Source organism: Culicoides brevitarsis, chromosome 3 (assembly GCF_036172545.1).
Source record: "Culicoides brevitarsis isolate CSIRO-B50_1 chromosome 3, AGI_CSIRO_Cbre_v1, whole genome shotgun sequence".
Lineage (NCBI taxonomy): Eukaryota > Metazoa > Arthropoda > Insecta > Diptera > Ceratopogonidae > Culicoides > Culicoides brevitarsis.
The window spans coordinates 10,699,227-10,725,440 of NC_087087.1; the positions used below are offsets into that span (position 1 = coordinate 10,699,227).

The 26,214-nt window shown below is 28.4% G+C and overlaps 1 protein-coding gene across 1 annotated transcript in view; it reads left to right on the plus strand.

Annotated features, from left to right (window-relative positions):
* Positions 1–1,034: 1,034 nt before the first annotated feature.
* The window catches only part of LOC134835187 (uncharacterized), a 61,536-nt gene continuing 36,356 nt past the window's right edge, over positions 1,035–26,214 (plus strand). Inside the window, exons 1-2 of the mRNA XM_063850058.1 lie at positions 1,035–1,119; positions 4,826–5,193. Coding sequence (XP_063706128.1) covers positions 4,884–5,193 — 310 coding nt within the window. The 5' untranslated portion in view covers positions 1,035–1,119; positions 4,826–4,883. The remainder of the gene's footprint in view (positions 1,120–4,825; positions 5,194–26,214) is intronic.

The window sequence follows — 26,214 nt, forward strand, 5'->3', positions numbered from 1 at the left end:
GGAATCAATCTGATCCGTTTTTTGCCCTTAGGGCGATTTTTTTCAAGAATTCAGGTGAAATGACTTTTTTTATTAAATAAAATTGCTATTGGGATTTTCCGTCAAAATGAAATAAAACAAAAGTGGTAAAATATTTCTTCTAAAACATTTTTAATGATATTTTAAAATTTTTTAAATTTTTAAAAGATCATTAAAAAAAACTTATTTTTATTTATTTAAAAAATATTTTTTAAATGACAAAAATTAAAGCCAACCTCCTTCAAATTTTTTTTTTTCAAAAATCACATCTTCAAAATTATCTCTTCAAAAATTTGATCTAAAAAGAAAAAAAAAAACAAAATTATTAAAAGGTTAAAAACTTATTTAAACTTACCTTACCAAGGGATTAAAACCCCTAATAAACCTTCTTTAATTAGCTGAAAAATTCTTTAAAAAGTACTTTTTAATTTAAAACTCATCTCTTTGAATTCTAAAACCTTGAATTCCGAGAATCATTTCGCGCCTTTTAACTCCCTTACCTCTCACAGTCTCATCTTAATTAACTGAAAATAAACTCTTTTTAATTAGGTCGCTTTACAAAAAATGTGATGAAAGCAAATTTACCTCCTCTTTTGTTCTATTCGAATGCGATTTGAACGTCATTCAATCTGAAATGAAAACTTTACTAAATAAAAAAAAAAATGCAACGATCTCACCTTGTGACCTACTTGCAGCAACTAATAAAACAAAGAGAACAAATTTCAAAAAGTCTTAATTCAACTTCCGCTAATGAAGCAAACTACAACAACAACTTCATTGTTTGTAAAAAAGGAAAAATTTTTTATCTCTGCAAGAAAAAAAAAAATAAAAAAAAGAAAAAAATCGGAAGAGAATGTAAAACGAAAAGAAATCAAGTAGAAAAGGAGGGAAGTACAAGTTATCACTTTTTCATACTTGATTACCTTTTCCATCTATCTTGTATTAGCTCTTCGTTTTTTCTTGACTTTTTTTTCTTTACTTGATGCACTCAACTTAATTTTTCAACTTGTTTTATCTTTGCAGACATTACCTGGCCATGCGGCGATGCATTTTTGCAGTTACCAACATTAACGACGCATCAGTGGTTGAAACTTAGACGAGGTAAGAAAAAGTTGAAAAAAAAACTCGTGTAAAAATAATTAGTTCGCTAATATTTTCTCGTACTTACTCGACTGATAAATGAACGATTTCCGCGCCAAAGTTTGAAGTCTAGAAAAAAAAAGAAAATTTACCATCATAAAAATAATGAGATGTGATTTTACTTTCCTCAAGATGTCTTTTGACTTTCAATGAGATAAAACCCCCTTTCTTCGTACATTTTTAACGAATTTCATCTAAGCTATGGGTAATGCATCATCAACTTGAAACGAATTTCGCGTGTATGTGAGCCACTTAAGTTAAAAACGAAATTTTCGTGTAAGACAACATCTCAACAAGGCGTTGTACTTTAATAAAATAACAGCAAAAAAGAACAAAGTGAACCTAATTTTTAAAGCTCTCGAGCCAAGTGAAGCACGTGTAATCACGAAATGTGTGCCAATGTTAAGAAGAAGCTAGAAAAAAAGAGAAAAATCTTGTAGAACAGCAAAAAAAGAAAATTTTAAGAAGAAAAAAAGGGTGGTTTCATTGTTTATGAACTCAATTTGCGTGTGGGAATGATCCACGCAAATGTGTTTGTATAAAAAATTTGCTTAATATAAAAAATGGTGATACAAGCAAACAAGGTTCTTAGTAGGGTTGTCTTGGAGAAAAAATGTACATGAAAAGAAAAATTGCGAAAATATATGAGGTTTTATGTTTTTTTTTGTATTAAAGAAGAAAAAGAAAAAAAAATGTTTTAGGGAATAAATTGGGGTTTTTTTGAATAGAATTTTTGTTGTTTAATAATTTTTTGCTACTCTAAGTCAGACACATAAATTGTATAATTTTGAAAAAATTTTAAAATATGAATAAAATACTTATTTTTTTTTAATTTAAATAACTTTTAATTCAAAATAATAAAACAATTAATAAAAAAAATTAATTAAAAATGAATAAAAAATTTAATTAAAAAAAATAAATAAATAAAATCAAAATAAATTAATAAAAAAATAAAATAATTGTTTCGACCTCAATTATTATTTTAATTAAATATGAAGAAATATTTATTTTATTTTTTTTTATTTGTGTGTGTGTGCCCTAAAATTTTTGTAAGTTATTCGAATACCCTAAGGGTCTTTGGGCATAAAAAAATGATATTGAAAAAAAATCCTTTGACATGGTTTTGTTTTGAAAACTAAATCAAGAGAAAAACTGTGTCAAAAACTGTGTCAAAGCCATTTTTGTCAAATCTTGCTCCAAATGGATAAAAATTTGTCAGAGGGCTCTAATTTATCATTTTTAATTATTTTTCAACTCAAAACTGCCAAAAAATTGAAACTGAAAAAAAAATTTTTCTTTGACATAGTTTTGATTTGAAAACTAAATCAAGAGCAAAAACTGTGTCAAAGCAATTTTTGTCAAATCTTGCTCCAAATGGATAAAAATTTGTCAGAGGGCTCTAATTTATCATTTTTAATTATTTTTCAACTCAAAACTGCCAAAAATTTGAAACTGAAAAAAAAATTTTTCTTTGACATAGTTTTGATTTGAAAACTAAATCAAGAGCAAAAACTGTGTCAAAGCAATTTTTGTCAAATCTTGCTCCAAATGGATAAAAATTTGTCAGAGGGCTCTAATTTATCATTTTTAATTATTTTTCAACTCAAAACTACCAAAAATTTGAAACTGAAAAAAAAAATTTTTCTTTGACATAGTTTTGATTTGAAAACTAAATCAAGAGCAAAAACTGTGTCAAAAACTGTGTCAAAGCAATTTTTGTCAAATCTTGCTCCAAATGGATAAAAATTTGTCAGAGGGCTCTAATTTATCATTTTTAATTATTTTTCAACTCAAAACTGCCAAAAATTTGAAACTGAAAAAAAAATTTTTCTTTGACATAGTTTTGATTTGAAAACTAAATCAAAAGCAAAAACTGTGTCAAAAACTGTGTCAAAGCAATTTTTGTCAAATCTTGCTCCAAATGGATAAAAATTTGTCAGAGGGCTCTAATTTATCATTTTTAATTATTTTTCAACTCAAAACTGCCAAAAATTTGAAACTGAAAAAAAAATTTTTCTTTGACATAGTTTTGATTTGAAAACTAAATCAAGAGCAAAAACTGTGTCAAAAACTGTGTCAAAGCAATTTTTGTCAAATCTTGCTCCAAATGGATAAAAATTTGTCAGAGGGCTCTAATTTATCATTTTTAATTATTTTTCAACTCAAAACTGCCAAAAATTTGAAACTGAAAAAAAAATTTTTCTTTGACATAGTTTTGATTTGAAAACTAAATCAAGAGCAAAAACTGTGTCAAAAACTGTGTCAAAGCAATTTTTGTCAAATCTTGCTCCAAATGGATAAAAATTTGTCAGAGGGCTCTAATTTATCATTTTTAATTATTTTTCAACTCAAAACTGCCAAAAATTTGAAACTGAAAAAAAAATTTTTCTTTGACATAGTTTTGATTTGAAAACTAAATCAAGAGCAAAAACTGTGTCAAAAACTGTGTCAAAGCAATTTTTGTCAAATCTTGCTCCAAATGGATAAAAATTTGTCAGAGGGCTCTAATTTATCATTTTTAATTATTTTTCAACTCAAAACTGCCAAAAATTTGAAACTGAAAAAAAAATTTTTTCTTTGACATAGTTTTGATTTGAAAACTAAATCAAGAGCAAAAACTGTGTCAAAAACTGTGTCAAAAACTGTGTCAAAGCAATTTTTGTCAAATCTTGCTCCAAATGGATAAAAATTTGTCAGAGGGCTCTAATTTATCATTTTTAATTATTTTTCAACTCAAAACTGCCAAAAATTTGAAACTGAAAAAAAAAAATTTTTCTTTGACATAGTTTTGATTTGAAAACTAAATCAAGAGCAAAAACTGTGTCAAAAACTGTGTCAAAGCAATTTTTGTCAAATCTTGCTCCAAATGGATAAAAATTTGTCAGAGGGCTCTAATTTATCATTTTTAATTATTTTTCAACTCAAAACTGCCAAAAATTTGAAACTGAAAAAAAAATTTTTCTTTGACATAGTTTTGATTTGAAAACTAAATCAAGAGCAAAAACTGTGTCAAAAACTGTGTCAAAGCAATTTTTGTCAAATCTTGCTCCAAATGGATAAAAATTTGTCAGAGGGCTCTAATTTATCATTTTTAATTATTTTTCAACTCAAAACTGCCAAAAATTTGAAACTGAAAAAAAAAATTTTTCTTTGACATAGTTTTGATTTGAAAACTAAATCAAGAGCAAAAACTGTGTCAAAAACTGTGTCAGAGGGCTCTAATTTATCATTTTTAATCATTTTATAACTCAAAACTGCCAAAAAATTGAAACTGAAAAAATTTTTCCTTTGACATGGTTTTGTTTTGAAAGTGTATGAAATTGCAAAAGGGTCATGAGGAGTACGAAAATGTGACTTGAGGAGTACGAAATTGTGATATATAACATCGAAATGCGGTATAGTATGTCGTTCTAAAGACGACTACTTTCTCTATTTTTTTTAATATTTAAAAACAAAGAAAAAAAAATAAAAATAATAAAAAAATAAAAAAAAATCCCAATAAAATCAAAATAAATTAATAAAAAAATAAAATAATTATTTATTTAATTTTTTTAAATTTTTATTATTTTTTTAAAGATATTTTTAAATTAATTAATATTAATTTAATTTCAATATAAAAATCAAAAATATTTAAATTAAATTTTAATAATTTTTTTTTGAATTTCAGTAAATTTCCATCTCATGTAATCAACACAAGCAAAATCTTCCAAAAACCCTCTCCAAAAATGATCAAAAACCGAACTTACCGCAAAATGCATAAACGAAAGTCTCGCAAGTCGAAAGCCACAATCAACGCTAGTCAAGAAGACGATGAACAAAATCGACAGAAAAGTTCATCGTCCCACGCCACCGTCGCCGCCGCATCGTTAAACATCAAACGTCTCCGTAGATATGGAAATAATTGGACATCAATGTGGTGCTGGTGGATTTATTGCTGCTGTTACATTTGTCTTCTCATGCCAAGTAGTCGTATCACTGTCGTCACTGGATCATATGCCGAACACGACGATGCAATCAATGAATTAGATCGTCCAAGTAAGTAATCCATTCATTATATGTCGATGTACCGATTTGCATATTGTTACCGTAGAGAGAGTGTTTGTGACATGAATGCTTGATATTGATTGGCAGTATTAAGTTTTAAATTGCCAATAATGGAATTTATGAGCAATTATGAAGCCTTGTGGATTTGAAAAGAGGTTAAATTAACATCTTACGAGAATTTTTTATTACTTTGTGAACAAATTTTGTTTCGTGAGGTGTTATTTTAATACCTTTCAATGACATTAAAAGTTGAAGTTAAAAATAAAAAGTAAAATGTTAAATTTACCGTTTTTTAAATCAAGGTCATATTTTAACAACCTAAAGAGGTTATTTTAATCCTTTTATTAAGAGAGTTAAAAATCTTTTATAATAAGTTAGTTAAAAATCTTCTAGAGGTTTTAAAATAAGGGCGCTCCAAATTTTTTTCTATGTTTTTGTCCCATGTCCCATTTCAAAAGCTGAAAATCCAAAAAAAAAAATTACGTAAAAAATACGTAAAAATTACGTAATTTTTATTTTGAAAGCCCATTTGATAATTTTTAGGCTTGAAATAGATCAAAAATCATACAAAAGTGCTTTGGATGCCTTTCTGATGGTTCTTAAGCTTGAAAATTGAAAAATAAAAATTACGTAAAAAATACGTAAAAATTACGTAATTTTTATTTTGAAAGCCCATTTGATAATTTTTAGGCTTGAAATAGATCAAAAATCATACAAAAGTGCTTTGGATGCCTTTCTGATGGTTCTTAAGCTTGAAAATTGAAAAATAAAAATTACGTAAAAAATACGTAAAAATTACGTAATTTTTATTTTGAAAGCCCATTTGATAATTTTCAAGCTTGAAATTGATTAAAAATTACGGAAAATTAAAAACGGGCAATTACGGGCAAAATAAAAAAAGTTGAAATTTTCATCAATATTGAACATTTTTTGGCCTTTTTCCATATTTTTTCAAAGAATTTTGAAAATTTTTTAAAAATATTTTAAATTTTCAAGATCTTTTGTATTAAAAAATGAACTTTAACATGAATATTCTGAATGTTTCAAAATAGGCCCTTAAATTGTTGAAAAAGGCCCAATAGCCTTAGGCCCAATTTTCAGTTAATCCGCCACTGCCTCAAGGTGTTACTTTAACATCTTTAAGAAATCAAATTAATTCCACAGAGAAAAAAAAAATAAAATAAAAAAAGGAACTAAATTAGCATCTTGAAGGTATTAATTTAAAACTTTTTGTGATGAATTGATAAAAAAAATTTAAAAAATTAAATTCTTAAGATTCGAATGAATCCATTTAACTGTTTGAAATAATTCCATAACTGTTAAATCAACAACTTTTCAATTCACAGTGCATTAAAATACCGAATGGTGATTTATCGCTATGTGTGAAGGAATTTACACCATTCGTCTCCACTTGAAATTATTTCACAAATTGCAATTCATCCACACTGCTCTACTCATTAATTCCACATCAAAAATATTATTCAACGAAAATTTTCACTGCTAATCGAATTACGAAACAGCAACACGCGAAAAACTAATTCCATTCCAATAACTTTTGTGTCAAAATTCGACTCAAGAGACATTCGTTGCTCGATTCACTTGTAAAAAAAAACGAAACAAAAATTATCGATTTTCCAGCTGCTAGAGTTCAATGCTTTGTTTTTCGGTATGGAAATGTTCAGACATTTCCTGAAAACAGAACAAGGGAGATTTGAAGGAGATAAGACCGAGGTGCCAGATCCTATAAATAAATCAAATTCAAACAATAATAAAGGCAAAGCTGTTCAAGCAATTATGTTTTGCACGCAACCAGCAATTTAGTGTCTTATCTCGTTTACTTTTTCCTTACTTGTTAGGCCTTCGTTCGTAATAGTTTGCACAAAAAAAACACACCTCAACACAAAATTAATATATTCTGTCGGCAGCACACTAGAAGTAATAATAATATGTGAGAGAACCGCCTATTTGTGTATTCCTTGCAGACAGTTTTCATGTCGTTTTGTGCTGGATGGAATTGGTTGTAGTAACATAATTGATATTTGCCCCTATAACCTCAAAGCAGGCAATACAATAAATTCAATCGATTTTCTGAATGTGGATTTTTCGGTGTGAAAAATTAGAATAATTTTTTTTTTTTGGCAGAGTTGAATGAAGTTAAATTAGACTTTTTTGTTGGTTGGAATTGATCACAAAAGTGAAGGTTATGAGGAAATAAGAAATTGAGACAAATTAGGAGATTCAAAAAAACTTTTGCTCGGTTTGGATCATTTTGAATTTTTACTCTAACAATGAGTTTAATTAAGCTGGACTAAAACTGAAGGGAATTGAGATTGTCAAAGATGTAAAACCGTAAGTATAAGGTTCAGCTGAAAATATTCAATAACAAATATCTTAAAATTCTAAAAATTAATAGTAGAATACTTTGGATCGATGGTACATTACAGGACTGAATGATGAGCGTAAGGTCGTCGGTTCGAGATTCGAAATCATGAAAAAAAATTTCTGACTCCAATCGAGCTAATAATTTACAGATCCTTTAGAAACCCTTTTTTACAGACATCATGCAAAGCTTACCAAAAGGAAGGGATATAATAATAGCCACAGACATTCAAGCAAGTTTACAAGCTTTACTAAAAGCAAGAACGACAGCAGTTCAAGTTAAGAAGTGTAAGGAAATATTGAACGAAATAGGAAAACGAAACAAGTTAAAACTAATATGGGTACCAGGACATAGCGATATTTTTGGAAATGAAATGGCAGACCAAATGGCAAGAAAAGGTGCTGAGCTGGAACACCCAGTTGAAGAAATATGTTGTGGAATATCTTTGGCTATCATAAAAGAAGACATCAAAAAGAACCTTCAAAAACGACGACAACAATACTTTATGAATCAAAAAGGATTGAGACAATCTAAAAGGTTCTTAAAAAGATTCGACTCAAATAGATCAAACGAGCTATTATCTATGTCAAAAGAGCAGATAAGATGGACTATAGGAGTATTTACCGGTCACGGAAAATTTAGATACCATTTAAAAAAGATGAAACTAACTGACAACGCAAACTGTAGATTCTGTGACAATGATGATGAAAGTTCTGAACACATTCTATGTGACTGCGAATCTGATTTCCTTCGTAAGATTCCGAAACAAGTTTAACTAAAAGTGGAGTTCTCCTACTGGACAATCGTTCCCTTGTTTAATTTGATGATGATGATGACCCATCTAAGCACACAAAAAGGGCTTTTTGTGGGTTTTCCCTATTCCTAACCTGTTCCATATTCTTCTTTAACCGTGTTAATACTCTTTAAGAAATAAAATATTTCTTTTGGTGAGAAATCTCTAAATTCTTCAGGATCCATAATGCCATTCGAGCTACCTAAAAGCAACATTCTTTTGTGTTCCAACTAAGGACAGTCGCATAAAATGGTCCTGCTGTTTCTTCTGCTGAGTGACAGATTCTGCAATCTGTTGAATTCCTATAACCCATTCTACTCATTAATTTATTCAATCTAGCATGTCCGGTTAGGAAAGCAACTATGACTCTAATTTGAGTAATATTCATGTTAATCAGCTCTCTTGTTCTTAACAATTTAATTTAAACAAGGTTTAACTTCATCTTGCTTTTCATTGAACTTTTTTTTAAAAGTTTAGTTGAATCGAAGCTGAACTCCTACATACTACAATTAACAATAGCAAGAATTGAAGTATCCTTGATCAAGCATCATCTAATTCCCCTTCTGAATTGAAAATTGTTTATCAAACTTTGCAGACTCCCATCTAAATAATTAGCTTTTAATTACTTTCACGAAGTATCATTATCAAAGCATGTTCAAAACGTTTCCTGCCTTTCAATATTCAAAACATTAGTCTCGAAATCAGCTCACGCATTAAACTAATCGAAGCAGTAAACGATTCTTTTGAGACAAATTCCAGCGAAAACTTTACAAATTGCATCCAATTAACAAAATTTCTCGTCCATAATCTTTTTATCATCTAGCACGAACTGTTATGTGTCCCGTGAGACGCACAACTTGCCTGGATAATTACAGTTAAAATTTTTGCTCACACATTTGCACTTTTCAAGCTTTAAGTTGTCTCATCGCATCGTTTTTTCTTTTCGTAACGTTAAAAATAGGACATAAAATGCCTATCATAGCCTATTATTAGGCATTACAGGACACAAAATAGCTTTAACGTCAAGATAATTTTATGTCCCAAAAGGATGCTGCTGCCATTGCTCTTGCTTCTCAGAATAATAAAATATCATTTTATAGCGACTAAATGTACAATTTTATTCGTTTCTTTTTTTTTGTTCGCAATAATTTTAAAAGTGCACAATGTTTCATTTGACATTTTAGACAAAAAAAGGCTGAAAACGATGTTAATGCTTTTTTTAGCGATAATAGTAAAAAGGTGTCAGATGTTATTATTGCGAATTAAAGTTACAAGGATTTTTATGTTGAAATTCTAAATTGAAAAAAAATAATTTAAGATATTTTTTTTTTAAATTTGGTTATTAAACAGTTTTTTTTTGTTTAAAAAAATTAAACAATTGTTTTATTTGGTACAAAATTACCAAAAAATATAATGTTTACAAAATACAAAAATAGAAATAATTTTTAAAATAAATAAATATAATAAAGTAAATAAAAAAACAAATAAAAATATAAAGTAAAAAATAAAAATAAAAAATAAAATTAAAAAAAAATTAAAAAAAATAAAAAAAAATAAAAAAAAAAAATAAAAAAAAAAAAATAAAAAAAAAATTATACAAAAATACAATAAATTTATTAGGATGGTTAAAAATTTATGAAAAAAAAAATTAAAAAAAAATTAAATACCAATGAAAATTAATTAATTTTTAAATGATTGAAAAAATAGTTTTAGCATAATTAATAAAAAAAAATTAAATAAAATTTGAAAAAATAATTAAATTAATAAATAAAATAAATATTAAATTAGAAAAATAATAAAATAAATAAAAAATAATAAAAATTAATCAATTTATTTTTTTAAATAAATAAAAAAAATAATTGGCAATCAAAATCAAATTTTCAACTTGCAAATATTATTTTTTATTTACTTTGATTATTTTTATATTTATTTTGACATTTTTTTAAAAAAATATTGATTACCTGAATAAATTTGTTTTTTACGAACACCTCGAAAATTGCATGTTATTAACAGAAAAATTCCACGTCAGAAGCTTTTTAATCAACAAATTGAAAAATATTTGACACTTTAATTAACGCGGAATTTCCGAACTGAAATTTTATTTTCATTTCATTCTTCATGTCATTTTTTTGCTAAAACTTTTTTTGTCCAATTTCATTACTTTTCACATCAGCGAACTTGAGCAACCTCAGCAACGACTGAGTAAATGCACTTGCTTTGTGGCTTGCCATTGTTAACATTTTTTTCTGTGTGTGCACAAATCAAAGTGCATTCTACTGAAAAAGCACTGCAAGTGATGTAAAGAGTTAAATCTAATTAGTGCTGCTGATGAATTTTCTGCCTTTTTGACTTTGGTCAGCAGATTGTTCTACTCCGAAAAAAAAAAGTTTTTGGTGATTAAAATGTTGGTGAGCAAAAAAGTAATTAAAAACTTTGGAAACCGGACCCATTGGGAAGTCCAGATTTTCTATTTTTCACCACAAACTGAAGCCGCCCATCCTCACCAGGAGATTTGTTTGCAAAATGTTTAATAAAATTTGTTTGGTTTATTGTTTCAATTTAGTTTTGTTTGTCTTTGGGATTATTTAATACAGCCTCCTTGTTTGCTTATGGTGCAATAAATATAAACTTACGTCATCCGCACCACAGAACCTCAAATTCGGTTGAATTTCGAGACAAAATCAATTTTACTGGAAGCTAGAAATTTATTCTGAAATTTTAATTGCTCCCAAAAGATTTTTTCGACGCCCTTCGTTCATTAAGATGCAACAACACGTTTTCCTCTCTGAACAGCCAGAACGAACGCAATAAATAAAATTGTCTCAAATGACGAGAAAACGAACAAAAAGAGCACACACAGCCTCCATTTATTATTTTTTTTTTGTGTTTATCTAATATATTTGTTTGAATAATAGGATATGTCATCCCGGATTTTGTCATTTTTCCTGCCAAGCCATATGGCAGTCGTATTGCGTATGAGGATGCGTCGTTGCCAAAATATTAAAGCTGTCTCTGGAACAAAAAAAAAACGGAGGAAGTCTTATAATGCAATCAGGAAATTATGTTCATACATGATCTAAATTTAAAATCCTTTCGTTCTATTGTTTTTCGCTTTTTTTTATTTTCTCTGGATTTTCGGTTTTTTTTTTGGTATTGAAGGCATTTGACAGTTCGAGTAATCTCCCTTGAGTTTTATGATATTTTTTTCTTCTTGTAGAATTGAACACAAATTTTAAGGGGATTTAAAGGAAATAAATTGAAGAGACATTTTAGTTTTTTTTTCGATTTTTTTTTCCTTCATGAACTTTGATCATTGTTAATCCTTTGACCGAGTTTAAAGGAATTTTATATTTTTTTCTAAAAAATAAAAGGATAATTTTTTTGATTACATAGAATCCAGTTTTTCGTTAAATTAAAAAAAAAATAGTGAAAAAAAAAATTAATTTTTGAATGAAAAGTTTCATGTCTGTCTGTCTGTCCGACATGTCACTGAGGAGTATGATTTTGTAAAATTTGTTAAAAACTACTATTTCAAAGGCTTTTAAGCGGAAAAATTTGAAGTTTTAGAATTTTTTGATACTCTTTAAGCCAAGAGATACGTTTTTATTGCAAGAAAATTAAATTTCACAAATTTGTACTCCTCAGCAATTTTTGTAGCACAAATTAATTATTTTCACTAAATTCTTTGAACTTTAACAAAGCTATTTTATTTCTAGAAATCACAAAAATTAATATTTAACCTAAAAATGACTTTCCATTTAAAAATTGGAGTAAAAGTTAAGAACCATAAATCATTAATTTTTTGTCATCAATTTTTTTCATATAATAAATCGTAATTGGACACACAATTTTTGCAAAGAGTTAAAACAATTCATTAAACTGTTAAAACTATCAAATTCTGCAAAACTCTCCATATTCTTTATCACTTATTTGAAATGAAGACCTTACCTCTTCTACGAAACAAAAAGCTTCTCTGAAACATCCTTCTTCATTAATTCACTGAGAACAAATGTTTATTAAAATCATTTATTTGATAAACGTGTTTTGTTTCCGCTTCGTGCAATCTGCTTCAATACCACGACGCGCCAAATGGAAGCAACAAATTGTCTCTTCCGCTTGTTCTATTTTTCTGGCGAAAATCAAATCAACCTTATTTGTCATACAAATTTATTTCTCTGCACGTCTCTCGGTTCAAAACATCTAGAAAAACCTCACAATTTCTCGAAAGGACACGTAAACAACGTTCGATGGCGAATATTAGAAGCGATAAATTAATGCGCTCGCCTCCGCTCCATTGAATAGACAACCGGAGTAAATTATAATTATTCCGAGGGCAGATAATTAAACTTCGTATATCAAAAGACAACTAGCGCCATAACAATAATCAAAATATTAATAGCGCAGATAAGCAAGGAACGCTCCACGAAATTATTTTTGATAAAACACAATTAAATGTTGCTGCTTTTGTTCCGTGTTTCTCGTTCCTCGATAAAATCTGTCACATTTCGTGTTGTGGCAAAGTTTGCGGTTGTAAATTAATCCCTTTTTTGTTTGAAGTTCCAAACTTTTGTTACTTGTGCGGCTTTTACATGCAAAGTTTCTTGCTTAGTTTTCCCTTAAATTTGTCGATATTTTTAGTTGGAAGGTGTGAATATTGATCGAACGATAAAATTTTCAGAGCAAATCCGTACTCGAGAGAAATTTTACTTTTGCAGACATCGCATAAAATTGTTTAACATGAAAAATTTACTTACTTCACAATCGACAATACTCAAAGGACTCGTAACGAGCAAAGTACTTGTCTTTCTTTTCGTAGAATCTCAATTATCTGAATGGGAAATATTCTCGTTTTTTTAATTGACAATTGTCGCATCATGCAAAAAATCTCAACATTCCTTCGTGCATTCGTTCCTTATCTCGCTAAATTCATTTAAAAATGTCAAAATTATAAAAGTTGTCAATTTATGACTCAATTAAAAGACTAGCAGGATTTTTTTTCTGTAAACGACAATCATCAAGTTTGTGCATTGAGCTGACATCAATACCATGCAGTCAGTGAGTCTCTGTTACGAGAATAATTGACATATAAATAAATTGTTTCATTTCAATGCAAATGCAACATTTGAGTTGAAAAAAAAGAGCAATGAAACCAATTTTCAATATGATTTCCAGAAAAGACGATGAAAAAATAAATGGAATGAATAAAATGGTTCAATTGTAACCGAAAAAATTCAAGGAAATTCATTCAATTTTTTTTTTTAATAATCTTTTGTGTTTAATTTCGATTTATTATATGAAAAAAATTGATGACAAAAATTTAATGGTTTTAAGCTATTAACTTTTACTTCAATTTTTAAATGGAAATTTATTTTCAGATATAGGATTAATTTATGTGATTCCAAGAAATGAAGCAGCTTAGTTAAAGTTCAAAGGATTTAGTGAAAAAATTAAAATTAAAATTAAATCTTATTTTCTTTTTTTTTATTTTATTTTCTTTTGAAATCTTATTTTTTTTTCATTAAAAATGTGCCATTAAAAAATTTTTTTTAACAACTTTAGTAAAAATCCACAAAGTAAAAAAATCTGTGATGCGAGACGTGAAAAATTGATATTTTTGGGCTTTTCTGAAGCAATGGTAGGATTGTAGGCACATGTTTCATGGCAAAAAAAATGATCGGCTTGAGACAACGAACAATTCCAGTGAAAAAATTTTTTTGAAAAAAAAATTTATTTTTGACCAAAAATTCCAAAATTGCTTGAAAATCATGAAAATCGCCAAAAATTGAAGATAATGAAAAAGATGAAAAATCCGTCTTTTACAAGTTAAAAAATGCTAATAATTAATGGAACATCAAATTTGAAGTTAATAGAACAATATTTTTCCATTAATTTTGGATATTTTTAGCAATTATTTTAACAAAATTTAAATTATTACTCATAAAATCAAAAAATAAATTAACAAAATTTCATTAAAATAATTAATTCTTAAAAATTTAGTTAAAAATATTGAAAAAATCCAGAAATTATTAATTAAAAAAAATATTTAAATGAAAATCAAAAATTTTTGACTTAAAAATGTCAATAGAACGAATTTTAAAACCTATTTTCGTTAATACGGTAATAAAAACATTTGTGTGAAAAATTTGAAAAATTTTAAAAAATCGACGGCTATGTAGAACGAAGTTTACGGGTAATTTAATTCAATTTAAGTTAAATTACAGGATATGTTTAGATCATTAAAGAGCCTCTCTTATCGAAATAAATTTAAAAATTTTCTCTTAATGTATTTATTTCACTCAGCATTTATTTGAGAATGATCATAAATATGTTTTTCATCTAAACATTGCGAATTATTTGTTTTTTATCCTGTGTTCAGTTCCAGCGAAACAAATCATTCGGCATGAATTTTGTGTCATATTCCGGTAAAATAATTAATATTTATGCATCATAACATGCATTCCTGCCACTAATTTCAAAATTAACGAGGAAATAGGAAAAACATGATAATAATTTTCATTATAGGACCCGGAATGCGAAAAAAAATTGTTCCAGAACGAATGAAAATAACACAGAAATCATAATTATTATTATATTTTATGCTTTGCACAAACATGTTGTTGATATTATTTGTATGTTTTTAATTAGTGGATAACATTAACGAAGTACAAAACATGCGTGAGCGATATACTGAGATAAACAACCATTTTGTTCAACTACACGATTTTTGCATTTTTAACAATTTTTTTGTGCCATAATTTTCTGCTTAGAATCGCTCATAACCGACTCATAACACACGAACAACTTTGATCAGATAATAATTAATACTCGAGCTAACATGAATATTAAACGCCCAATTTGCTGCCTATTTAGTGTCTAAGAGCCAGGCTGCCCGCAGCTGTTGATTTATTAAATTTAACGAATCAATTTTGCGGTCAAAACATAGACAATAATTTGAACGGAACTTGACCATCTCGTCGCTCTAAGCCGTAAATTTTGGATTTTAAAGCGAATAAATTGCATTAGACACAATGTGATGTGCTGCGATTGCAATCAAAATGTTTCCGTCCAGACTTTACATTTAGTACAAGAACATGTCGCTTTTCGGTTCTCTTGAATGTGGTTGAAGGTTGGTAAGTTGACTTTTAACAGAAATTTAGTGTGTGTTGAAAATTGTGTAAGTTTGAATAATAAAATTGTTGTACATCATCAATGTTGTGTTTTATCACATGAAATATTTGTAAAATGTATAAAATGAAATTTTTGGTTAGATTTTGATTTACAAATTTTTTTATTTAAAAGGCCAGAAACTGACTAAAGCTAAGAATTTAATTGAAATTTAAAAAAAAAATATTTTAATCTAAGTGAAAATTTGTAAAGAAGTTTTAGTTTTTTATTACTTTTGAGACGAATTATTTATATCATAAATTTAATTTTTTTTTTTGTTTTGCCTATAAGGCCGCTTCAAATTGTTTTCTATTTTTTTTTTGTTCCATAGGGGAAAACGGGGTAAATTCACACAGCAAATTTCGATTGGATCGAAATCATTGAATAGTGAAGATATTCAAAAAAAATTGGATGCCATTTTGTAGCTTGGAATGTTAGCTTTAATTTACTTTTAAACAATTTTGTTCTAACTGTTGTTCTAAGCGGTTTTCCAAAAAAAGTCATTTGTCTGAATGTGCCCCATGCACGGGGTAGTTTCGAACAGTCACTTAAAATGGCTCTAAATGTCACATAGAACACGAAAAAATCAATTTTTTTTATATTTTTGAAAAGTTATGTCAAATACCTAACTTTTACCCATATGAACTTTTTTTGTCCTTCTAACGGACTTCAAGGTACAGCCAATTGAAATTAGCCATTTTAGTGAAAAGTCAAAAATTTACAAAGGACCCTTAAAAACGCATTTTTCAAGTTTTCTCCAATTTCGAGAAAATTTTTCAAAATTTGTTTTTGGGTGTTTAATTGGCTTTGAAATGCCGTCATTTTGGCATTTTTAGATTTTTGATTTTCGATCTGGAACATGGAGATAATAGGGGTGTTCGAAGGTGCCCCGTGTGCGAATTTACCCCGTTTTCCCCTATCATATATCAAAAGTCGAAAATCAAATGGGGCAAAAAAAAAAAGTTAAAAATTTTATAAAAATTGATCATATTTTGTTTTTTTTTTTCAATATTTTTTCAAGAAATTTTCAATTTTTTTTTTAATATTTTCGATTTTCAAGAATTTTTGTATTGAAAAACGAAATTTAACATGAACTTTCATTTCTATAAATATTTTCAAAAAAATTATTTTTCAAAATTTTTTCGACAGTTATTTTTACCAATTTTTTTTGTTTGAATTTTTAACTTGAAATGCTTTGAGATCAATTTTAAATAAAAACTTTTAATGAAAATATCATAAAAATTACTAAAATATTGATTGAGGACCAAAAATTGTTTAAATTTTGTCATTTTGTATTTTTTTAGGACAAAAACATCGAAAAAATTTTTGGAACCTGCCTAAAAGCTTGAAAAGATGAAAAAATGCACAAAAGTTGAAGAATTTTAAATCTTTTAAATTTTTTAAATTTATTATTTCTTTTAAATTTTCAAAGTTTTTTTTTAATTAAATAAATTACATTAAAATTAATTTAAAATTAAATTAAATTAATAGAAAATAAAAATAATTATATTTATAGAAATACATTTAAACTTAGAGTTATTCAAATTTTCTTTTCGAAAATTGCTAAAAATGATTTTTAGGTATTTTTGTCTTTTTCAGAAGTAAATTTTTTGTCATATTTTGTCAAAAACTACTAAAAATAATAAAACTATTAATAATTTTAGTTTAATAATTGAATAATTTTAAACATTTTTGAAAAATTAAAAGAAAAATTTTCTTACACTTCTACCTTGAATTCTTAAGAAATTTGTCTAATTTCAAAATTTTGTTAAAACTTGAAGTATTATAGAACTTTCGTATCTTCAACGATAAAATTTGTATTTCCGGTTTCTCACTTTCAGTCTTTAAACTTTTTTTTTCTAAAAAAGACTTCAACAGTCGGTACTAAAGCTTAAAACGTAAAAACAAAAGTGTTCTAATTGCTACCTGCAGGCTACTTATAAAACACTGTGAATTATGAATGAATAATGGCACGAAAAGTATCTTAACTGCAACACATTCACATGCCAGCGCAAAATGTAATTATTTCAGCAAAAATTTATTACCTACCGCCGCGTCAGTTGCGTCGTGTCGCGTTGCTGCAACAAAACACGAGAGACATTCCCACGTGATTTATTTCATTTTTTTTTCTTGTCGTTTTTGCATCTGACAACAATCAGTCCGTAGCATCAATCGCCAAAGGTCACAAACGATTGATTGAAACAAAAACAGGAACAACGAAAAATTGCGATTAATTAAAAAAAAGGGACAACAATGAGGGACGACGCCGCATTGTTACTTGCGGATATTGTTTTAATTGCAATTACGTGTGGAAATCAGAATTTCACTTTTTTTTCGCTGCCGCCGCCGACTGACATTATGATGGAATTTTAATTTCCTTTTCTCCTTTTTTTTCGTTGGGCGCATGTTGTCAATTTTTTTTTTCGATGCGGATTATTGCCAGATCAACGTGTATCGAATTTTCATTTGTTTTGGAGCACGTGGCTGCTGCGTGCGTTTTGACAACTATTTTTTGTCGTTCACCTGTTTAAAAATGCTTCGAAAATATTAATAACCGGAGCACATTGTTTTTTGTAAATCTCCATTATGTCATGATGAATATGAGTTTTTTTGCTCTTTTCATAAAAATAAATAAATAAGAGACGAAACAATGTATGACAATTTTTTGCAATATCCGATCAATTTTTCGATAGACTGAGGCGTGTTTTTTCAAGCAAGATGATTTTTTTTCAAGTTTATCATTTTTTTAAAAAAAAGTTGATTGTCTACCAAATTTATCAATATTGATTTTTAGTTTGGTTAAGAGACATGTTTATCTCATTATTATCGTCTCGAGAAATTGTACTTTTGAACTTTGTGTTAAATTGAATTTGGATTCATGAATAGATTTATTTGTTGGTGTCATGTGAAAAATAAATTGTCAGAGTGGCAATGATTTATATTTATTTCACTTTATTGACGTCCTGAACAAAACAATAGAGTTAAAAAAAGGGTATTGATTGGCAATTGTTTGATGCAGTAATGTGGTTGGTAAAAAAATTATCGAAAATTTTAATGTTTAAAAAAATTAAAACAAAAAAAATTATTTTTTGTGAAAAATTAGAAAAAAAAATTATAACAATAAAGATTGTTAACAAAAAACAAAAAATGTATAAATTTAAATAAAAATAAATTTAAATAAATGTAAAAATATTTTTGGAAATATTTTAAAATTTAAAGCTAGGAAATTAAAAGTTTTAATTTTTAAAATCAAGTTCTATGAAAAATCTCTGATCCAGCAAACTCACTATCACAATGTCTCAGCTCAAAGAAGCGCTCGTGTCTCAAATTTCTTGTCGGTTGATGGCGTATCATTTTGGTTCGGAGCTCACGACACTTAATGTTCTCACGTAGCAAGTTAAAAGCGAACATTACTTCACCGAGTGTCCTACGATCTTCTAAAGAGGGCAAGTTTATGAAGGCCAACCGATTTTTAAAACAATTCTAAATAAATTTAAATATACAATTTTTTTAAATTTTTTTAATAAATAATTTTTTTAAAGAATTAAAGAATTAATTAGAATTTTTAAAGAAATTGAAATCTTAAGAAATTGCAGTTAAAATTTTTACAAAAATGAATTTAAACTGACATAGGTCACGTGACCAAAACTTTTTCACCTTAAAATTCTATTTTTTGAGGTATAAGTTTTTATATATTTTTTAGAAATAAAATTTTAGTATAATTTTAAATTAAAAAAAAATAAAATTTTATAAATTGACTAGATAAAAACGATAAAAATGACAAATTTAGAAAATGTTTTTTTTTTAATTTCCATAAAATATTTTTTGCTTGGTTTGGATTTACTCAAATATCAATTTAGATAGTTCAGGATTAAAACCTTTAACAATTTTAATACACTTGTTATTGCAACTTCATTTTTTCATATTTTCTTTCATATGTTAGTTCATATGTTCAAAAGAAACTAAAATTCTCTTTAGCACTTTCATTCATTCGTTGCTTAGTTTCCTCCAACATGCATCGTCGTCACATTTAAAAGCAAATGAGCAGCAAGCATAAAGACGTAGGACGCGAGATAAAGCTTTCATTGTACTTCAACGATGGGAGGATTATGCGATAATAAAGACCGCAATTATTATGAAAACATTAAAAACGGTTGCTGCAGATACTTAACTCGCTAGCATACTACTCTCGTAAATACTTGTTGGCGAGATGTGTTTTGCGTCTTCTTCTCCTTCTCTTTTGCGCTCCTTTGTTAAATAGTTTATGGTGCTCATGAGCTCAGTTGTTGTTCATAAATAGCTGTTGTTATTATTATATTGAAGATTAGCGCAGCCATAAAACTATCATGAACTAATAAATCTCTTTTCTCGCAAAAAGTGGCTTCTTCTACGAGAATTTAGCCAAATTAAAGTAGCGACTTTAATACTTTGTGCTCTCATTTCGTCGTCTAATCTTCCTCTCATGCGATATTGTATCCATTAAATGGCATCGAAAGCACACACTTTTGAGGAAATTAATTTATCTCTGTCTTAAATAAATAATTTTGTCGGCTTTAATTGATGTTCGTTGAATGGATATGAGACACGAACACGCACTCCTTGCCTTACAAATTACTGAGATGTAGGAATTAAACATTCAAGAAGAGACAAATTTCGCTCATTTTAATGCCGCATGACAAATATTTTGATCCGTAAATTCATCGGTAAACATCCTAAATCAATACAAAAACATCAATAAATGAACCCAAGATTAAATTTTTGGCTTGTCACTCATTTTGATTGGATTATGCCGGATTGTCTACTATCCACCTACAATTCCGCGTGGCAGAAAATATTTTCATTAGCACACGAATTAAATATTCAAAACATGCAATTGGCATGCGATGCAACAATACTGCAGCAGTAGACTTGTTATTATTATGTCGATGCTAAAATATGAGGAAAGAAAAGAACTTTTTTTTCACACCTTCTTGCTTTTATTTATTCATCGTCGTAATTATCTTTTTCTTCTTTTTTTTATTTTTTTTGTCGATTATGATTTATATTTATTTTGCAAGCTCATAAAAGGGAAAGGCGGGCAAGTTTGAGCAGAAGCGATAAAGATTGCATTAAAGAACTCGCCTTGCCTTGGCAACATAGTTCTGCCTGTCGGATAGAATGAATTTTCATAAAAAAAATATTTAATAATAATAATGAAGAAAAAAACATAACGAAATATGCTAAAAAGACGCAAAGAAGAGAGATTGCAGTGCACTGATTAAAAAGTGTTTTTAAATTGATGCATTTTAAAGTCGTTATGAATCAAAAGACTAACACATAGTTGTGCCCTGACGTAATTTTTTTTCTGTAGAAAAGTTCTTGGTAATCGTGTTTATTGCTTTTGATGTGAAAAGTTTGTGTTTCGCGACTTTTGAAGGATTTGCGAGATTAAAATTTTAAATGAAGAACTTTTTCGGCGGAAGACGGTAAGTTCTAGAATGATTCTTGAAGTTATTTTAACATTTTTTAAAGCTTTCAGTATTTTTAATCAAATTGGAATAAAAAATAAAAAAAAAATCAGACTTGATGACGCCTTTTGAGAATTTAAGAAACTACTTGAAAAACTTGGGTATAAACTTTTAACAGCTTCCTTTTATAATTATGTTTCGAAAATTTGAACAAAACTATTACTTGGAACGTTTTGCTCGAACGAGCTCAAAATGACTAAAATACCTTCGGGTTTTTGGCGGTAAAAATTTGTACGAGGAAATTAAGGAACTGTTAGCAGCCAAAATGCTGGCAAAAATTATATATTTGAAAACCAACTTATTTAGTATTTAAAAAAATGGAATTGCAGAGAAATAATTTTTCTGACGAATGAAACGGATAAAAGATGTTGCGTTAAAGCTTCTGACTACCTATGGCAAAAGAAGGAAAACTATCATATAAGAAACTGGAAGCTGAAATACGAAAAATCGTATCCTAAGAAAAATTGGTCCTTATGTGTTAAAAGCTGAATGTTTAATTAAAAACATTACAATCGACTTGAACCAAACAAAGCGGCAGCCGAGGACAACTTCTTCTTCTTTTGTTCGATTTTATAATGAAATCCAAATCCGAGGGCGTCTTATTGCAGCAGAGCTAGATAAGTTCAACTTAACTTTTGGCAATTATTTCATTGGAACCCTTAGCAAATTTCACATAACACAAAATCAACCAGACATTAATTTTGAATGTCACAAAAAAAGCTCTTTGAAATGAAGATTGAGGTCTGGGTTCCGATAAATCTTACTTTTTAACATAGTCGAAACATGGTCCATTCCAGTTTTTATATTTTGCTTTACTTTTCTCAATTATCAATTTTTCAATTCCTCGAGGTCTGGCTTATTCTACTTTACGCCTTTTATATTTTTCGAAAATTACAGACTGTCCTAATGTTGAGCAAAAGTGATCCACGAATTGTCCTCATATGGCTTGTTGATTTGTTAGTTCTTTCCATTCCCATAGGCTAGTCAATTATCCATCGTAACTTTCTTTCAATACTGAACTATAACTTTTGTTCATTAAACTATTATTTTTTCAACGTATAGCTTTTCATACAAATATTTTTTCATCTCGCATTAAATTTCTCATATCATAAACTTGCGAAACGTGAATTCCGTACAATATTTTATCACTAAAAAACAGCTCAATTATTTCCTAGAGCGCAGCGCCTTAACCAATATTTAGACAGCGATTGAGAGATAGTTAACGCGGCTTCATTTCTTTATTGTTTCATCCTGCTTGCTTTTTTATATAAAATGCAATAACGCAACGACGACACAATTTATTTAAACACTAAAGAGCCACATTACGCTAGAGGCCCTTTTTCGCTCGTCTTTCCTCTTCCTCAGTCGCGTTGCATAAAATTCCATAACACCAACAAGTGCAGTAATTCATATTTTTTTTATCACGAGACATCATCAGACGACGAGTGTCCGACACAATAGACGTTCATCGTCGTCGTCTCTAATTTACAATTTAATAACGTGTGCAACGTTCGCTGACCAGTTCTGCGTTATTATGCAAAAAAAATAAAAAATAAAATGCAAAGTTAATCGTTGTGTCTTGTCTTGTTTGTAAAAAAATTAACAGCAAAAAAAAATCATTTATTATAAGGTGTTAAAAGTGCCTATAAAAATCGCACTTCATTAATAATTTTAAAAGGCAAGTCAGGAACATGTGCAGACAGTAACATGTTGTAAAAATGTAATCAACAATTTTTTTTTATATAACGTGCCGGCTGTTGATGAGTGATAATAATGATTGAGAGATTGGGTGATGATAAAAAGGTCAGTGCACTCGAGACACCCACAGAGTGAAACCAAAAAAACTACTGTTAAGGACAATTGATCGTAATTACAGTCGGAAATGGACCTTCATACACATTCGAAAGATAAAACTCCGAAACAATGAATGAATAATGTAATCAAAAAGCAAAACAATGGAAATGAATTGCTTGCACTTTATTAGAAATGCTGCACTCACGCATCACTGAGCCATTATCGCTATTGTTCAACCACACATTTTATTATTATTATTAGCTTCTGTTCGTCGTTTCGTTCCAAATGTATATGCCTGCCATCATCATCATCATTATTATTTATAAATATCGTCCTTATTATTGTTATTATTTCCTAATGCAATATATTCATTGTGGCATGATGATGACTTTACTCTGCCTGAATAGAACAAAACAAAAGGAGAAACATTCAAGTGCGTTTCATTAAATGAAAAAAAAGGATTATTTATTGCCTATTCTTGCGTACGTTAGTACATGGATAAAAGTCTGTTATTGGTTTTACTTCCGGAAATCGGTCAACCGGATAATTTTTATGGCTTTTTGAGGTACCGATAGTTTGGTGAATAGGTTTGAAGTGAGTCAATGTAAAGTTTGTTGTTGATTGCACTATGGGCGAAAAACGGGTCAGATTGATCCTTAAGCGATCAGATTGACCCTTTAGGAGTCAAATTGATCCCCTAAGGGGATTTTTTGATCCCTTTAGAATCAATTTGTACCGTTAAGGGTTCAATCTGATCCCTTAAGAGATCAACTTGATCCCCTTTCGAGTCGGTCATCTGCAGACCCAAAAAATTGAATCATTCAAGAGATCATTTTGATCCCTTAAGAGGTCAATATGATCCCTTAAGAGAACATTCAAGAGGTCATTCTATCACTTAAGAGATCAAATTGTTCTCCTGGAGGAGTTTTATTGATCTCTTAAGGGATCAGTATGACCTCTTAATTGATTAAATTTTTTGGGTCTGTGGTTGACCAACTCGAAAGGGGATCAAAAATTCTCTTAAGGGATTAATTTGACTCCCAATGGGTCAACCTGATCCCTTAAGAGATCAATCTGACCCGTTTTTCGCCCATAGGGTAAATTTTTACAATAAATGGAAATGAAGAGACATAATTCTACTTCAACTTAGTTTTTTGTCTACTTTGGTACTTAACGATCAATATGAGCTAAAAAATTCTTTCCTTAGGGGATAAAGCGTACTTTTTTAAGGCACCAGGAGCTTAAAATAGGACTCTATAACTTTTCATAGGAAAATTTTCATTTTTTTCGAGAACATTTGGAAAAAAATTTGTATGAAAAGTTAAAGGGTCTTATTTTTAAGCCTCCAAGGCCTTAAAAAAGATCATTTTATTCTACTTAGAAAAAATTTTCTAACTCAAATTGATCATTAAGTATCAAAATAGATAAAAAAAAACTTAGTTGAAAGAAAATTTTATCTCTTCCTTAAGATTTGAGTGTTACAACAAACTTTATATATTGACTCGATTCAAACTAAAAGTCAACCTATTCAGGTTCCTTTGGGACGAAAAAAAAATCAGATCAAATTAACCCCTTTTTTGGTCAAATTAAGCTCTTAACCTCTTAAGAAGTTAATTTGCCCTTTTTTGTCCATAGAGTTTACCCAACTATCAACATTAGATCAACAGCTTAGATTTTTGTTTTTTTTTAAGTTTAGTTTTTTTTACAAAAGTTTCATTGAAATATTTCCCAAATCTGCAAATTCATCCATCTTTGATACACTAAGACTTGATACTCTACTAATTTTGTAACGCAATAACTCAAGTTTTGCTTCACGAATCTCTTAAAATTCTTTTGTATTTTGTCAAAATCAGCTATGAGAAGGTTTTTAAGCAAAAAAATCGCGAAACTAATTTAAAAAACTCTTAAAAAGTTGAAAAAAATTGGTGCAAGATTCATTGCATACCTCATAAAACAGGTAAAAAGCTAACAAAAAAATCTTTAAAGATTCTCTTCAATTCCGCGTCAAATGACGAGTTTTTGTGTTGATGAATTGTCTTTTATTTATTATCATTCGTGTGAAAAAAGCAACTAATTTTATGTTTACAAGAGTTCCTTTTGTGACTTGTTCCTTTCAATAATTGTTCCAGCGCGTTGCATTCAAGAAAAACGAAAAAAAAAACAACTTGAATTTGAATAAATTTCCCATTTACGCTTACACAATTCTCTTACATTAATGAAAATATGCAGTAATTATGTGAATAAAATATGTCGCAACGACAGAAAGAACACTTAAGCTTATGACAATTGCTTTTTCCATCTAGGAACAAAAAAAAAACGTTATCATAAAAAATAATAATAATAAAAGCTTTAATTCCGTATTCATTGTCTTTGCAATAAATAATACAGTTTTGCACATAATGCTCTTAGATACTTCAGACGATGTTTTTTGCAGCATTCATGAATGAATAAAATGGACAAAGTAGTGTTTGAATAAGAGAGAGACGACACAATAAATATTCTTTGTGTTGGAAAATGAGACGAATGACTAAAAACCTAAAGTCTTCTTATCTTAAATGGCACGAAGGCATGACAAGACTTTAGCTCCATACTGCAATGAAGACGACAAAAAGCAGATACGAAGCTGTTTTTGCATTTCCTTAGACACATAAAATTAAGTTTAATGAAGAGACTTGTGCTTACCCCAAAAAGAAAAAAGTCTCACTGCACAAAGAGAATAATAAAACGCTGCAGCTGTCAAATGCACATTTATTGTTAAATTGTAGAAGAAAGGTTGAAAAGTTGCAAGAAAAGCGGATTGAGATGCTTTCTTCATTTGTCTTCAAAAGTTCTATTTGTTCGGGTTTGAGTTGTCTTTTTAAAGAAAGTTAAATTTATGCAATGATAATAAAGTTTTCAGTTATTCAAGCCATTAGTTGCACAGCGTGTGATTTTTTTTGGTGAAATGATGAATTTAGCGATTAAATGAAATAAAAATTCTTTCGGTGAAAATTAAAGAAAAGTTTTATAAAAAAGCAAAAAAGTAGACAATCGATAAATTTAACAGATTGTTTAAAAGGTTTAAAAAATCCAGTTGGCAGATTTAAAAAATGCCGCCAAAATTGTTTAAAATTTTAGATTATTTTCTGAAATTAAACTTTTAATTTGGATATTTTCAAAAAAAAAAATAAATTTTAGATGTACTAAAAACTTAAAATTTTAAGAATTTTGAAAAAATTAACCGAAAATTTTTAATTATTAATTTTTAATTAAAAATTTTTAAGAAATTAATTCTTGGAAAAATAGGAGCACATACGTTCTTTCGACAAAAAATTTCTGGTTTGAAATACAAAAACAAAATTCGACTTTTACGTAGAATGAAGTCTACGGGTAAC